Source organism: Coturnix japonica, chromosome 1 (assembly GCF_054131305.1).
Source record: "Coturnix japonica strain WE chromosome 1, WE-NBRP24, whole genome shotgun sequence".
NCBI lineage: Eukaryota > Metazoa > Chordata > Aves > Galliformes > Phasianidae > Coturnix > Coturnix japonica.
In genome coordinates, this window is record NC_140663.1 from 2,343,418 (window position 1) to 2,357,293 (window position 13,876).

General features: G+C 52.5%; 3 protein-coding genes across 3 annotated transcripts; all 3 read right to left on the reverse strand.

The window, feature by feature from the left end:
- Window positions 1-192: 192 nt before the first annotated feature.
- On the reverse strand, window positions 193-3,693 carry LOC146762238 (E3 ubiquitin-protein ligase PHF7-like). The gene is made up of 8 exons (XM_085545892.1): window positions 3,276-3,693; window positions 3,079-3,183; window positions 2,706-2,830; window positions 2,397-2,559; window positions 2,199-2,305; window positions 1,867-1,980; window positions 1,592-1,710; window positions 193-1,439 (listed from the first exon to the last, which is right to left on the reverse strand). The coding sequence occupies exons 1-8, from the start codon at window positions 3,360-3,362 to the stop codon at window positions 874-876; spliced, it is 1,386 nt and encodes a 461-aa protein (XP_085402018.1). The 5' UTR covers window positions 3,363-3,693; the 3' UTR covers window positions 193-873.
- A 4,700-nt stretch (window positions 3,694-8,393) lies between these two features.
- On the reverse strand, window positions 8,394-9,855 carry LOC146762239 (uncharacterized). The gene is made up of 2 exons (XM_085536728.1): window positions 9,666-9,855; window positions 8,394-9,579 (listed from the first exon to the last, which is right to left on the reverse strand). Exons 1-2 carry the CDS (start codon window positions 9,853-9,855, stop codon window positions 8,948-8,950), a joined length of 822 nt encoding a protein of 273 aa, XP_085392854.1. The 3' UTR covers window positions 8,394-8,947.
- Window positions 9,856-10,775: 920 nt separating this feature from the next.
- LOC146762240 (E3 ubiquitin-protein ligase PHF7-like) lies at window positions 10,776-12,785 on the reverse strand. Its single transcript, XM_085536729.1, has 3 exons — window positions 11,350-12,785; window positions 11,153-11,257; window positions 10,776-10,904 (listed from the first exon to the last, which is right to left on the reverse strand). Exons 1-3 carry the CDS (start codon window positions 11,434-11,436, stop codon window positions 10,776-10,778), a joined length of 321 nt encoding a protein of 106 aa, XP_085392855.1. The 5' UTR covers window positions 11,437-12,785.
- Between the last annotated feature and the right edge of the window lie 1,091 nt (window positions 12,786-13,876).

Genomic DNA, 13,876 nt, shown 5'->3' on the forward strand with positions numbered 1-13,876 from the left:
AGCCTGCCCACATTCAGGAGGAGAGCCCAAGCTCTGACACATCTGGAAGCAGCCCCAGACCTGAACACAGTGACATGCCAAGGCTGGAAACAAGCCCAGAAATGGGCTGTCCTTGCCAGTGCGGCCTGGGCTCTTGAGGAATGTGGGTTGTGTGCCCCACCGGGGATGTGGCCTGAACCCAGCTCAGCCTGGCCTAGGCCAGGGGAAGAGAGGTATGGGAAGGCAGTGGGGAGGAGAAAACCTCTTGTCAAGGTCCCTACCTCTGCCCATCTCAGCAAGAGCAGGGAAGGATGAAGCCAACAAATGTTTTTGGGTGGGAACTCTGATCTTTATTGTGATGGAATTTTGGGACCAGAGTAAGGAGGGGGAACATTATAAGGGTATAACAGTATGCGAGGGTGAATAGTATTAGGACAAAGAGGGATGTTTTTAAACTAAGAGTAGGGAGTTTGGGGCTGGATATTAGGGGAAATTTTTTCTCAGAATTGTTAGTGACACAGTCTGGAGCATGTTGCTGAAGGATGTTGTATGTGCACCAGCCCTGGAGGCATGGAAATCCAGGCTGGATGTATCTCTGGGCAGTGTGGTGTAGTAGTTGTTGACCCTGCACACAGCAGGGGGGTTGATACAGATGAACATGGTAGTCCTTTTTCACCCAGGCCATTGTATGAAAAGCTGCTCCTACGGAGAGTCGGCTGCTCCTACTCTGACTCGGTGGCTGTCTGTGGGTACTTTGATGTTGTTCCTGGGAGCAGCTTCATTCACAGGAAGACCTCCAATGTTGGGCCCAGCTCCTGCTGCTTCTTTGTTGAGAGCTGTTGGAATTGTGGGCCCAATGTCTCTGATGTGGAGGACTTTCATGCGGGCTCACCCTCAACGCCTGGACCGTCCCCTGCGTCCAGGCGCTCTGGAAGACCTGCTGGATCTTGATCTTGCAGATCTTGTTGATCTGCGGGTGCTGCTCCGCTCCCTTGAGGCTGGCGTTCGCCTGCTGGCATGGCGTCTTCTTGGCTGGCTCCGGGATTGCGAGGCCCGACTTTGCAGCGGGGAGCGGCTTCGTGTGCCGCTTCTTCCTCGCTGCCTGGGACGTCTTCTGCGTGCAGCTGATGGAGACGCCCTGCAGGTTCTGGATGCCCTCCGCCTGGTGGATCTGCGCGAACCACTCTGAGACCTCTGGGCTGCTCTTGGTCTGCGCCCACGACGTCCACGCAGCTGCTCCGAGGTAGCCCCATCCTCAGATGGACGTGGGCTGCTTGTCTCCTGCTCGGTCTCAGGCAGGCTGTTGTGCTCAGGCAGCTGGGAAATCTGTGATGTCCCCAGTGCTGCCTGGCTGGAAGGCATCGTGCCGATATTCTCAGGCTCCACGAAGATGATGAATGGCTCCGGAGCACTCTGAGCGGCAGCGCTGGGACTGTCGTTCTCAGTGTCAGAACTGGAAGCTGTAAGAGGAGGCAGGAAGGTTATGAGGATGAAGCTGAAGCTCTGCCGTGAGATCTGCCAGACCTCTTGGGGCAGACAGTCTCAAGCAAAGCTGCCCTGAGCACTTGCTGCCAGGCCTTGCCTGGCTACGGTACGGTTGATTGCCTCTTACCAGTTCCCAGGCCAGCACAGCTGTTGCACTCCCACCTGGCTGTTGTGTTACTCAAATGGGAGCAACGACGGTGGGTGCCCTCAGCAGCACAGGAGCAGCACAGGATCAGCTGCCAGGGTCTGGGGAAGCAAAGGGGTTGTGGCTGTGAGTAGCAAGTAAGCCAAGGCAGGGAGTGTCCAGCACAGCACATCTCTGGTGCTCAGTCCTTGCTACCCCAGACTGTGGTCAGGCTGAGAACCCCCGCAGAGCCCCAGAGATCTGCTGCGATAACTCACCCTGTTCTCTCTGCCTGCTCTCTGCCTCCAGGGTAAAGGCACTCGCTGGCATCGCAGCGGCTGTGCCTCTGTTGAAGTGATGCGTATGCATCATTCTGCTCCCATTCTGGCAATCTACAAGAGAAGGGAGGGGAAGTGATGAGGCCCCAGTGTCTCCAGCATAAGATCCAAGGTCTTCCCATGTCGTTCGCCCCAACTCCGTTCCCAGCCTCTCCATGAAGGTGGGAGACACGCTCATGATCCAGCCAAGGCCCGGGCCTGCCAAGACAGCCCCTGGGCAGGCCCAGCGCAACAGCCTTTATGTCAGAATAAGTGGGCAGAAGGGCACCAACCTGTTTGGGATGCAGATCCCCAGCAGGGCCATTTCTACAAAGAAATTATGTAAACTCCGACAGCCAGGGCACTGGAAACAGTAAGAACCAGCACTCCAGGCCAGTTGCTGCAGAAGAAGCAGAAGCAGTGTGAGTGTGAGCAGTGCCTGGTGCTGCTGAGCACCAAGTGTGCCTGCAGGGTGAGGGGAGGGCTCCTACCTGGATGCAACCCCGGTGGAACCAGGTGTGTCTGCACGCTGGACACACCATGGTGTGGTAGGACACAGTGTCCCCCACAGGCTCCATGCACATGATGCAGTTGGTGCCTTCAGGTGGAGCTTCCTGAGCTTCCTGGCGAGGACGGTGCTCCGAACAGAAGGACCTGGGGGAAGATGGAAGCGATGGGCAGCGTGAGACGTGCTGCAAGAAGGGCAAAGTAGCAGGAAGGAGCTCCAGGCCCTGGCTCAGGCTGCCGGGAGGTGTAACTGCAGGTTCCTCTCTGTCTTGGCTGCTGCTGACAGCACTTACCTGCGTTGCCCAAAGAACTGGGTGATGCATTCCCCATCCTGGGCACAGGGCAGGTGGAAGCTGCGCTCACAGCCTCTCTCTGTGCATGCGATGGTAGCACCCCTCTCTCCACAAACACAGCATTGCTGGAATGAGCAGAACAACCCTGTCAGCAGAACGCTCTGGGCTTCTGTGGCTGGCCGCACATCTCTGGGCAGGGCCCAGGACGTGGACACGTCTGGGTCATGTTCTACAAAGATGCCTGGTGGACAGGACTCATCCCCTAACTTTGTCCAGGAGGCAGTGAAAGGCTGCGATGGCTTTCTTTGGCTCCAGACTAAGCTGGTGTCAGCCTCTCCTGGCAGAAATCGGCCTGCTCTGTACAAGTCCTCACCTTCCTGGTTGCCTCTTTGGCTGCACGTGTGATGGCAGCAAGAGGGAAGCGGCCCTCACTTCCCGACGGTGTCCCTCTTGCTTCATTAACGGTGCTGGCAAGTGCCTGTAGGAGGGAAAAGAACAAGGTCTCCTTAGGATAGGAAGGAAAGGAGCACCCCTAGCAGTGATCAGGAAGGAGCCCATGGGAGAACTCACCAAGCACAACCGATGGACGTGAATCCCACTGTGATGAATCATGTGCCCGCAGATGTTCGGGTCAACATCTGCCCGGCCACACAGCATGCACACTGCAGAGGAGAGAGCAAATGTGAGTAACGGTGAGCAGCTTGCACAGCCAGGTGTCCCTGAGGGCTGTCCCCAGAGTCCTGCTCTGTGCCTGCTGTGCTGGCTGAAGGCGGTGGAGGAGAAGGGGCCATGGCAGGCCCAACACTGTTAGTGGGCAGACACAGCCCAAGCTGGGCCCACCTGCCATGAAGCTGAGGGGTCGTGCCTTGCAGCTGTTGGGGAGTCCCTGCCTGTCCCTTCTTAGCCTTTCAGCCACAGACAGATACCCAGCAACCCTTTTGCCCGGTACATTTGCTCAGGGATGCTGTGTTCTCACCTGGCTCCTCCGAGCTGGAGGCTTTCCTCTTCCTATTGGACATGATGTGCACTAACAGCGAGTACTGCAAGAGTCACTGCTCTCTCTACGCCTCACCAAACCGCACTGATGCTCAGGCTGAGCCCGGCAGCCTTAGCTTTGCTCCCAGCATCATGTCACAATGGCCACTCCCTGACACCCACTGTGACATCACAGTCACTGCCTCACAGTGGGTGTGGGCACAGGCCCTCAAGCAAGAGGGTGGCAGCCCTTCCAGGCAGCACAGATTGAGGACCCGGTGCTGCCTTGCAGCAGAGAGGAAGCATGGCCTCCCTCAACCTGCTGGCACTGCTCCTCGTGGCAGATGCTGAAGTGCTGCTGTCCCTTTGGTCTCACGCTAGCTCTTCTGATCGGAATCTGTTAGTCTAGTTTATGTTTCTTCATGGTCTAGTAAAGATTGCTAGATAACAGCATATTGATGTCTAGTGTGTGTGGTGAGTGACTTTTTGCATTGTCTGACAGGGATAGGACATGGTTTAATCTAGTTTTAATGTGGAGAAGTAGTTTAGACTAAATCTTAGAGCTGGTTCTTTACCCTGAGATTGGGGAGACACTGGCACAGGCTGCCCAGAGCAGCTGTGGATGCCCCATCTTTGGTGGTTTTCAAGGCCATGCTGGATGGAGCTCTATTCTAACCTTCTGTAGTGGAATCTCTGACCACGGCAGTGGGTTGCAATTAGTTCAGCTTGTCAGGACCCTTCCAACCCAAGCATTCTGTGATGCTTTGGTAACAAACTGCTGCTGTATTGTTGGCACCACCTTAGTGTCATATCATCACTGTTTGTATAATACTGTCTCGCTCCAATTTATAGGAGAGAGAGGAGGATCTTTTAATATATGTGTACCCAATGGAGAGATGAAGGCACAACTGGTCAAATGTTAGCCTGACCATTTTGTTACAAATCCTAGTCGATTAGGGGAATGGGGATAGGAAGACAGGTGTCAGAAAAGATAGGAAATAAAAGCAAGAAGCCTTTGTAGGAAGCAAGACAGAGGTGGTCAGCACCACGCATCCAGTGTTGTCTGTAGTTCAGTCGTTGATCTTCATTTGTTATGGGTTATCAGATATTGTTGTTCGGTCGATGACCAAGACGACAATGACCCTTTCCAATGGCAGTACAAACTTATAAATTGGTATTTCCAAAGAGGTCGAGTCAGCTCTTTTTGGAATGACAACTTCTGGCTTTTGGATCTCAGCAGGAACTCCTTTTGTTTCCATCTTCTTGGCCTTGGCAGCCGATAAGAGGGAGCACGGAGGCACCAGCGTGTATCTTGCCCTCACATAATACACTGGTATCATCCCCCAGTCTCCCTTAGCAAGCTGGAGTTCTTCGGGCACAGGCCAGATCTTCTGCCAGAAAACAGCCCTGCGCATTCTCTTCCAAAGGCAAACAGCTCCAAAGAAATGCTTTCAAATGTAATACTGTGATGCCGACTGCCACACGGCAACAGCCACCTCATCTCCTAGAGAAGTCAGGGTCTTACCGCATGAATTGCCTCAGTGACTAAGCTCGGAGCCAAAAAATAATAAGGGTTCAGACTAACGTGCACATGCCTCCGTTCTTCTTCTGTATTGTAGGCAGCAGGGAAAGTGTTATTGATACGCATTATGCCTTGTCTACAAAGTGTCAGGGTTTGATGGTTTTTGGTTATCGTATTCCACATCATAACATCCCACAGTGCACTGTTAAACTGCTAATGCTCCAGTTGCATGGAATGTGGATGGTTCCGGGTGCCTGGTTCTCCAAAAAGAGGAAGAGCTACATACTACATACCCCAGAAGATTTTGTGTTATTTGTGTTTCCGTTTTCGACTCAGGGGGAAAAGATAAATACCATCCACAAAACAGTTTCCCTCCCCTTCTGGATCTCAGCAGCCATTTATTTTGTAGTCATTGCTCTACACTTTCCCTCTTCTTTCCCTTTCCTGGAGCGTGGGTCTGTGGGTCCCCCCAGTCTGCTAGACACAGAATCGGAGCAAACCAGCATGTAAACCGCTGACAAAAAAGTAAATGTCCTCGAAACTCAATATGTGAGTCAATAAGAAACTTAGTTGAAGCAACAGAAAGAGAACCCCAAAACTTGATGTTCATGAACTGTGAGCTGCCCAAGCATATTCCTTCTAGCGGGGCTTGAGCTTTCGTGGCTAAAACTGAGTTCATCATTGAACTCTCTCTTCCTTTGGTACCTTTCTTACTGCAGTGACATTTTTTCTCTCTTTATTCTTTCTCCAGAGAGAAAACCTGACTGCTCCCATTTCCCAAACTCTTGTCATTCCTCTTTATTCCTTTATTTTTAAGTTAGGGTTTAATTTTTTTAATTAAGCTGAGTGTTTGAGTGTACAGATGCTTTTACTAGACAACTGTAGGGAAGTTCCACTGTAGTTGAGCAATTCCAAGGCTTTGAGAAACAATGAAGTAAGCCCCTGAAGTCCAAACCGCAGTGATGAGTTGAGCCAGAGATGAAATGCAGGCTGGCATCACATTGGTGGAATGAGGAGCGTTTGTCTGTGGGTTTGTCCAGCTCAGAAGAAACATTTATCTACATGCATCAAAGCTACAAGTGTTTTGCAGTCAGCGGAGGTAAACTGGCCTACAGTTCCCTTTAAGTTCACATCTAAACTCCATCAGGAATTCTGTGTTGGGTGAGATGAAGATCCCGCCTGGCAGAGGATCCGTGACCACCTGAAAAGACAGGGGGTTAGTAGAACGTGTGCAGGCAGAGCACATTGAGCTCTTCTGTTTGCTCTGTAAGGCAGTTTGCCCTGTAAACTGTAGGTGAAAGGAAAGGTTTAAAGGGTTTGGCAAAAGACAGTACAGCAGGTACTGCTGTGGCTGTTCTAGTGGACTGCTTGTATGTTTTTACAACATTTCTATGTTTCTTAATTTACTACACACATTTTTCTAAGTTTGTTCCTTTGGAAATGACAATCTCCTCCACGTAGATCCCAGTTCCCTGAGCCCACAGTAGTTCCCAAAATAAGGAATGCTGATCTTAATTTTAACTTGAGAAAGTCCTTACACGTTTGGCACAAAAGTTGGCCTGATTCCCAGCCTCAGGGGTCAGAGTGGCTTCTCCCTGCCACCCTCTGTGGCATCATGGTCACCTCACCACACTGGTGGTAGGGGATGTGGGTGTGGGCCTTCATCTCACAAGCAAGAGAATTGTAGCTCCACAGCTTCTCTGGGCAACCTGTTCCCGTACATCACTGCCCTCTGAATAAAGATGTTCTTCCCAACATCCAATCTTTATATATCTCTCCTTTCTTTGTTCAGAATTAGGCATCACGTTCAAGCACAGCTACTTCCCTCAGATACTCTCCACCTTTCCACTTTCCTGAACTTCTCCAAGTGGATACTTTTACTTCATGGCAGAGAAAGAATCACTTCCGTAGCATTAAAGCAGACGTCCCTTCTCCGCTGGCTTTGTCATTGTCCTCTTCCCTTCAAGGGGATCCCACATACCTGCCTTCACTGTACACGAATGGACCAAGGGCTCCATTCTCCCATAAACAGAGCAGCCATGGGGCACAGTGCTCGCCCTGATGATGGCTGAAGTCTTTTCAAAAATCTCTCAGCTCACTCGTGGACAGCAGTTGAACAGTTATTGTCAGCTCTGAGAGTTCTGCCTCATTCACATTCCGTTCTTAGAATCACAGTATAAGTGACCACGAATCTTTAAGGAGGGTTGGAGAAGACCTCTTAAACCAACTAGTCCAAATGACCACCTGTCACCAATATTGCCCATAAAACCATGTCCCTATGTTCTTGTTCACTACTGAACACTCCCTGACACCCTCCAATTTGTGAGGAGACTGCAGGCCCCCACCTCTCCCTGAACTATTTCCCACACACATCTTGTGATGGCTCGGCTTCGTTCTCATCTCTTCTTAAAAGTTGATTTCCTTTCTAAACTCTGCGACTTTTTCAGCTGTTGACTCACCTTGTTTCCACGGGTGTCTGACAGTGGCACAGATGGGCTCTCAGGACGAAGCACAAGTCCTCTCACAGGGACTGGAGCAGCTGCAGGGCCTGTCACAGGGGCTGCAGCAACCAGAGGGCCTGTCTCAACCACAGGGCCCGTCACAACGGCAGGGCCTGTCACCAGGACTGAAGCAGCTTCAGGCTCCGTCATGACAGTTGGAGCAACTGCCGCCTCCACTGGAGGCTTGGAGCGGTTGCAGGGCCTGCTGAGTTGTCATCAGCTCCAAAGATCTCCAGGGATGGAGCATCCACAACCTCTCTGAGCAGCCCATTCCAGCACCTCAGCACTGTCTGCAAAGAACTTCCTCCTGGCCTCCACCCTGACTAAATCTTCCCTACCCCAGCTTAGAAACATAGTTGCATTGACCCGTCTGACCACTACACAGCCTGCCCACATTCAGGAGGAGAGCCCAAGCTCTGACACATCTGGAAGCAGCCCCAGACCTGAACACAGTGACATGCCAAGGCTGGAAACAAGCCCAGAAATGGGCTGTCCTTGCCAGTGCGGCCTGGGCTCTTGAGGAATGTGGGTTGTGTGCCCCACCGGGGATGTGGCCTGAACCCAGCTCAGCCTGGGCTAGGCCAGGAGAAGTGAGGTCTGGGATGGTAGTTGGGAGGAGAAAAACCTCTTGTCAAGGTCCCTACCTCTGCCCATCTCAGCAAGAGCAGGGAAGGATGAAGCCAACAAATGTTTTTGGGTGGGAACTCTGATCTTTATTGTGATGGAATTTTGGGACCAGAGTAAGGAGGGGGAACATTATAAGGGTATAACAGTATGCGAGGGTGAATAGTATTAGGACAAAGAGGGATGTTTTTAAACTAAGAGTAGGGAGTTTGGGGCTGGATATTAGGGGAAATTTTTTCTCAGAATTGTTAGTGACACAGTCTGGAGCATGTTGCTGAAGGATGCTGTATGTGCACCAGCCCTGGAGGCATGGAAATCCAGGCTGGATGTATCTCTGGGCAGTGTGGTGTAGTAGTTGTTGACCCTGCACACAGCAGGGGGGTTGATCCAGATGAATGTGGTAGTTGTTTTTGACCCAGGCCACTGTATGTAAAGCAGTCGGCTGCTCCTACGCGGACTCGGTGGCTGTCTGTGGGGACTTTCATGTTGTTCCTGGGAGCAGCTTCATTGTCCGGAAGGAATCCACTGTTGGGCCCAGCTTCTGCTGTTTCTTTGTTGCCAGCTGTGGGAATTGTGGGCCCAATGTCTCTGATGTGGAGGACTTTCATGCGGGCTCACCCTCAACGCCTGGACCGTCCCCTGCGTCCAGGCGCTCTGGAAGACCTGCTGGATCTTGATCTTGCAGATCTTGTTGATCTGCGGGTGCTGCTCCGCTCCCTTGAGGCTGGCGTTCGCCTGCTGGCATGGCGTCTTCTTGGCTGGCTCCGGGATTGCGAGGCCCGACTTTGCAGCGGGGAGCGGCTTCGTGTGCCGCTTCTTCCTCGCTGCCTGGGACGTCTTCTGCGTGCAGCTGATGGAGACGCCCTGCAGGTTCTGGATGCCCTCCGCCTGGTGGATCTGCGCGAACCACTTTGAGACCTCTGGGCTGCTCTTGGTCTGCGCCCACGACGTCCACGCAGCTGCTCCGAGGTAGCCCCATCCTCAGATGGACGTGGGCTGCTTGTCTCCTGCTCGGTCTCAGGCAGGCTGTTGTGCTCAGGCAGCTGGGAAATCTGTGATGTCCCCAGTGCTGCCTGGCTGGAAGGCATCGTGCCGATATTCTCAGGCTCCACGAAGATGATGAATGGCTCCGGAGCACTCTGAGCGGCAGCGCTGGGACTGTCGTTCTCAGTGTCAGAACTGGAAGCTGTAAGAGGAGGCAGGAAGGTTATGAGGATGAAGCTGAAGCTCCGCCGTGAGATCTGCCAGACCTCTTTGGGCAGACAGTCTCAAGCAAAGCTGCCCTGAGCACTTGCTGCCAGGCCTTGCCTGGCTACGGTACGGTTGATTGCCTCTTACCAGTTCCCAGGCCAGCACAGCTGTTGCACTCCCACGTGGCTGTTGTGTTACTCAAATGGGAGCAATGACGGTGGGTGCCCTCAGCAGCACAGGAGCAGCACAGGATCAGCTGCCAGGGTCTGGGGAAGCAAAGGGGTTGTGGCTGTGAGTAGCAAGTAAGCCAAGGCAGGGAGTGTCCAGCACAGCACATCTCTGGTGCTCAGTCCTTGCTACCCCAGCCTGTGGTCAGGCTGAGAACTCCCGCAGAGCCCCAGAGATCTGCTGCGGTAACTCACCCTGTTCTCTCTGCCTGCTCTCTGCCTCCAGGGTAAAGGCACTCGCTGGCATCGCAGCGGCTGTGCCTCTGTTGAAGTGATGCATATGCATCATTCTGCTCCCATTCTGGCAATCTACAAGAGAAGGGAGGGGAAGTGATGAGGCCCCAGTGTCTCCAGCATAAGATCCAAGGTCTTCCCATGTCGTTCGCCCCAACTCCGTTCCCAGCCTCTCCATGAAGGTGGGAGACACGCTCATGATCCAGCCAAGGCCCAGGCCTGCCAAGACAGCCCCTGGGCAGGCCCAGCGCAACAGCCTTTATGTCAGAATAAGTGGGCAGAAGGGCACCAACCTGTTTGGGATGCAGATCCCCAGCAGGGCCATTTCTACAAAGAAATTATGTAAACTCCGACAGCCAGGGCACTGGAAACAGTAAGAACCAGCACTCCAGGCCAGTTGCTGCAGAAGAAGCAGAAGCAGTGTGAGTGTGAGCAGTGCCTGGTGCTGCTGAGCACCAAGTGTGCCTGCAGGGTGAGGGGAGGGCTCCTACCTGGATGCAACCCCGGTGGAACCAGGTGTGTCTGCACGCTGGACACACCATGGTGTGGTAGGACACAGTGTCCCCCACAGGCTCCATGCACATGATGCAGTTGGTGCCTTCAGGTGGAGCTTCCTGAGCTTCCTGGCGAGGACGGTGCTCCGAACAGAAGGACCTGGGGGAAGATGGAAGCGATGGGCAGCGTGAGACGTGCTGCAAGAAGGGCAAAGTAGCAGGAAGGAGCTCCAGGCCCTGGCTCAGGCTGCCGGGAGGTGTAACTGCAGGTTCCTCTCTGTCTTGGCTGCTGCTGACAGCACTTACCTGCGTTGCCCAAAGAACTGGGTGATGCATTCCCCATCCTGGGCACAGGGCAGGTGGAAGCTGCGCTCACAGCCTCTCTCTGTGCATGCGATGGTAGCACCCCTCTCTCCACAAACACAGCATTGCTGGAATGAGCAGAACAACCCTGTCAGCAGAACGCTCTGGGCTTCTGTGGCTGGCCGCACATCTCTGGGCAGGGCCCAGGACGTGGACACTGCTGGGTCATGTTCTACAAAGATGCCTGGTGGACAGGACTCATCCCCTAACTTTGTCCAGGAGGCAGTGAAAGGCTGCGATGGCTTTCTTTGGCTCCAGACTAAGCTGGTGTCAGCCTCTCCTGGCAGAAATCGGCCTGCTCTGTACGAGTCCTCACCTTCCTGGTTGCCTCTTTGGCTGCACGTGTGATGGCAGCAAGAGGGAAGCGGCCCTCACTTCCCGACGGTGTCCCTCTTGCTTCATTAACGGTGCTGGCAAGTGCCTGTAGGAGGGAAAAGAACAAGGTCTCCTTAGGATAGGAAGGAAAGGAGCACCCCTAGCAGTGATCAGGAAGGAGCCCATGGGAGAACTCACCAAGCACAACCGATGGACGTGAATCCCACTGTGATGAATCATGTGCCCGCAGATGTTCGGGTCAACATCTGCCCGGCCACACAGCATGCACACTGCAGAGGAGAGAGCAAATGTGAGTAACGGTGAGCAGCTTGCACAGCCAGGTGTCCCTGAGGGCTGTCCCCAGAGTCCTGCTCTGTGCCTGCTGTGCTGGCTGAAGGCGGTGGAGGAGAAGGGGCCATGGCAGGCCCAACACTGTTAGTGGGCAGACACAGCCCAAGCTGGGCCCACCTGCCATGAAGCTGAGGGGTCGTGCCTTGCAGCTGTTGGGGAGTCCCTGCCTGTCCCTTCTTAGCCTTTCAGCCACAGACAGATACCCAGCAACCCTTTTGCCCGGTACATTTGCTCAGGGATGCTGTGTTCTCACCTGGCTCCTCCGAGCTGGAGGCCTTCCTCTTCCTATTGGACATAATGTGCGCTAACAGCGAGTACTGCAAGAGTCACTGCTCTCTCTACGCCTCACCAAACCGCACTGATGCTCAGGCTGAGCCCGGCAGCCTTAGCTTTGCTCCCAGCATCATGTCACAATGGCCACTCCCTGACACCCACTGTGACATCACGGTCACCGCCTCACAGTGGGTGTGGGCGCAGGCCCTCAGGCAAGAGGGTGGCAGCCCTTCCAGGCAGCACAGATTGAGGACCCGGTGCTGCCTTGCAGCAGAGAGGAAGCATGGCCTCCCTCAACCTGCTGGTACTGCTCCTCGTGGCAGATGCTGAAGTGCTGCTGTCCCTTTGGTCTCACGCTAGCTCTTCTGATCGGAATCTGTTAGTCTAGTTTATGTTTCTTCATGGTCTAGTAAAGATTGCTAGATAACAGCATATTGATGTCTAGTGTGTGTGGTGAGTGACTTTTTGCATTGTCTGACAGGGATAGGACATGGTTTAATCTAGTTTTAATGTGGAGAAGTAGTTTAGACTAAATCTTAGAGCTGGTTCTTTACCCTGAGATTGGGGAGACACTGGCACAGGCTGCCCAGAGCAGCTGTGGATGCCCCATCTTTGTTGGTTTTCAAGGCCATGCTGGATGGAGCTCTATTCTAACCTTCTGTAGTGGAATCTCTGACCACGGCAGTGGGTTGCAATTAGTTCAGCTTGTCAGGACCCTTCCAACCCAAGCATTCTGTGATGCTTTGGTAACAAACTGCTGCTGTATTGTTGGCACCACCTTAGTGTCATATCATCACTGTTTGTATAATACTGTCTCGCTCCAATTTATAGGAGAGAGAGGAGGATCTTTTAATATATGTGTACCCGATGGAGAGATGAAGGCACAACTGGTCAAATGTTAGCCTGACCATTTTGTTACAAATCCTAGTCGATTAGGGGAATGGGGATAGGAAGACAGGTGTCAGAAAAGATAGGAAATAAAAGCAAGAAGCCTTTGTAGGAAGCAAGACAGAGGTGGTCAGCACCACACATCCAGTGTTGTCTGTAGTTCAGTCGTTGATCTTCATTTGTTATGGGTTATCAGATATTGTTGTTCGGTCGATGACCAAGACGACAATGACCCTTTCCAATGGCAGTACAAACTTATAAATTGGTATTTCCAAAGAGGTCGAGTCAGCTCCTTTTGGAATGACAACTTCTGGCTTTTGGATCTCAGCAGGAACTCCTTTTGTTTCCATCTTCTTGGCCTTGGCAGCCGATAAGAGGGAGCACGGAGGCACCAGCGTGTATCTTGCCCTCACATAATACACTGGTATCATCCCCCAGTCTCCCTTAGCAAGCTGGAGTTCTTCGGGCACAGGCCAGATCTTCTGCCAGAAAACAGCCCTGCGCATTCTCTTCCAAAGGCAAACAGCTCCAAAGAAATGCTTTCAAATCTAATACTGTGATGCCGACTGCCACACGGCAACAGCCACCTCATCTCCTAGAGAAGTCAGGGTCTTACCGCATGAATTGCCTCAGTGACTAAGCTCGGAGCCAAAAAATAATAAGGGTTCAGACTAACGTGCACATGCCTCCGTTCTTCTTCTGTATTGTAGGCAGCAGGGAAAGTGTTATTGATACGCATTATGCCTTGTCTACAAAGTGTCAGGGTTTGATGGTTTTTGGTTATCGTATTCCACATCATAACATCCCACAGTGCACTGTTAAACTGCTAATGCTCCAGTTGCATGGAATGTGGATGGTTCCGGGTGCCTGGTTCTCCAAAAAGAGGAAGAGCTACATACTACATACCCCAGAAGATTTTGTGTTATTTGTGTTTCCGTTTTCCACTCAGGGGGAAAGATAAATACCATCCACAAAACAGTTTCCCTCCCCTTCTGGATCTCAGCAGCCATTTATTTTGTAGTCATTGCTCTACACTTTCCCTCTTCTTTCCCTTTCCTGGAGCGTGGGTCTGTGGGTCCCCCCAGTCTGCTAGACACAGAATCGGAGCAAACCAGCATGTAAACCGCTGACAAAAAAGTAAATGTCCTTGAAACTCAATATGTGAGTCAATAAGAAACTTAGTTGAAGCAACAGAAAGAGAACCCCAAAACTT

Bases quoted from the DNA above. Each gene is read 5' to 3' on its own strand.
- LOC146762238 (XM_085545892.1), bottom strand. From the start codon at position 3,362: ATGCTGTGTGGCCGGGCAGATGTTGACCCGAACATCTGCGGGCACATG. The intron at 3,184-3,275 runs GTGAGTTCTCCC...TCCCTCCTACAG, and splicing joins ACGTCCATCGGTTGTGCTTG to GCACTTGCCAGCACCGTTAA. The intron at 2,831-3,078 runs GTGAGGACTTGT...TGCTCATTCCAG, and splicing joins CCAAAGAGGCAACCAGGAAG to CAATGCTGTGTTTGTGGAGA.
- LOC146762239 (XM_085536728.1), bottom strand. From the start codon at position 9,855: ATGTGCTGTGCTGGACACTCCCTGCCTTGGCTTACTTGCTACTCACAG. The intron at 9,580-9,665 runs GTAAGAGGCAAT...GTCTGCCCAAAG, and splicing joins CTGTGCTGGCCTGGGAACTG to AGGTCTGGCAGATCTCACGG.
- LOC146762240 (XM_085536729.1), bottom strand. From the start codon at position 11,436: ATGCTGTGTGGCCGGGCAGATGTTGACCCGAACATCTGCGGGCACATG. The intron at 11,258-11,349 runs GTGAGTTCTCCC...TCCCTCCTACAG, and splicing joins ACGTCCATCGGTTGTGCTTG to GCACTTGCCAGCACCGTTAA. The intron at 10,905-11,152 runs GTGAGGACTCGT...TGCTCATTCCAG, and splicing joins CCAAAGAGGCAACCAGGAAG to CAATGCTGTGTTTGTGGAGA.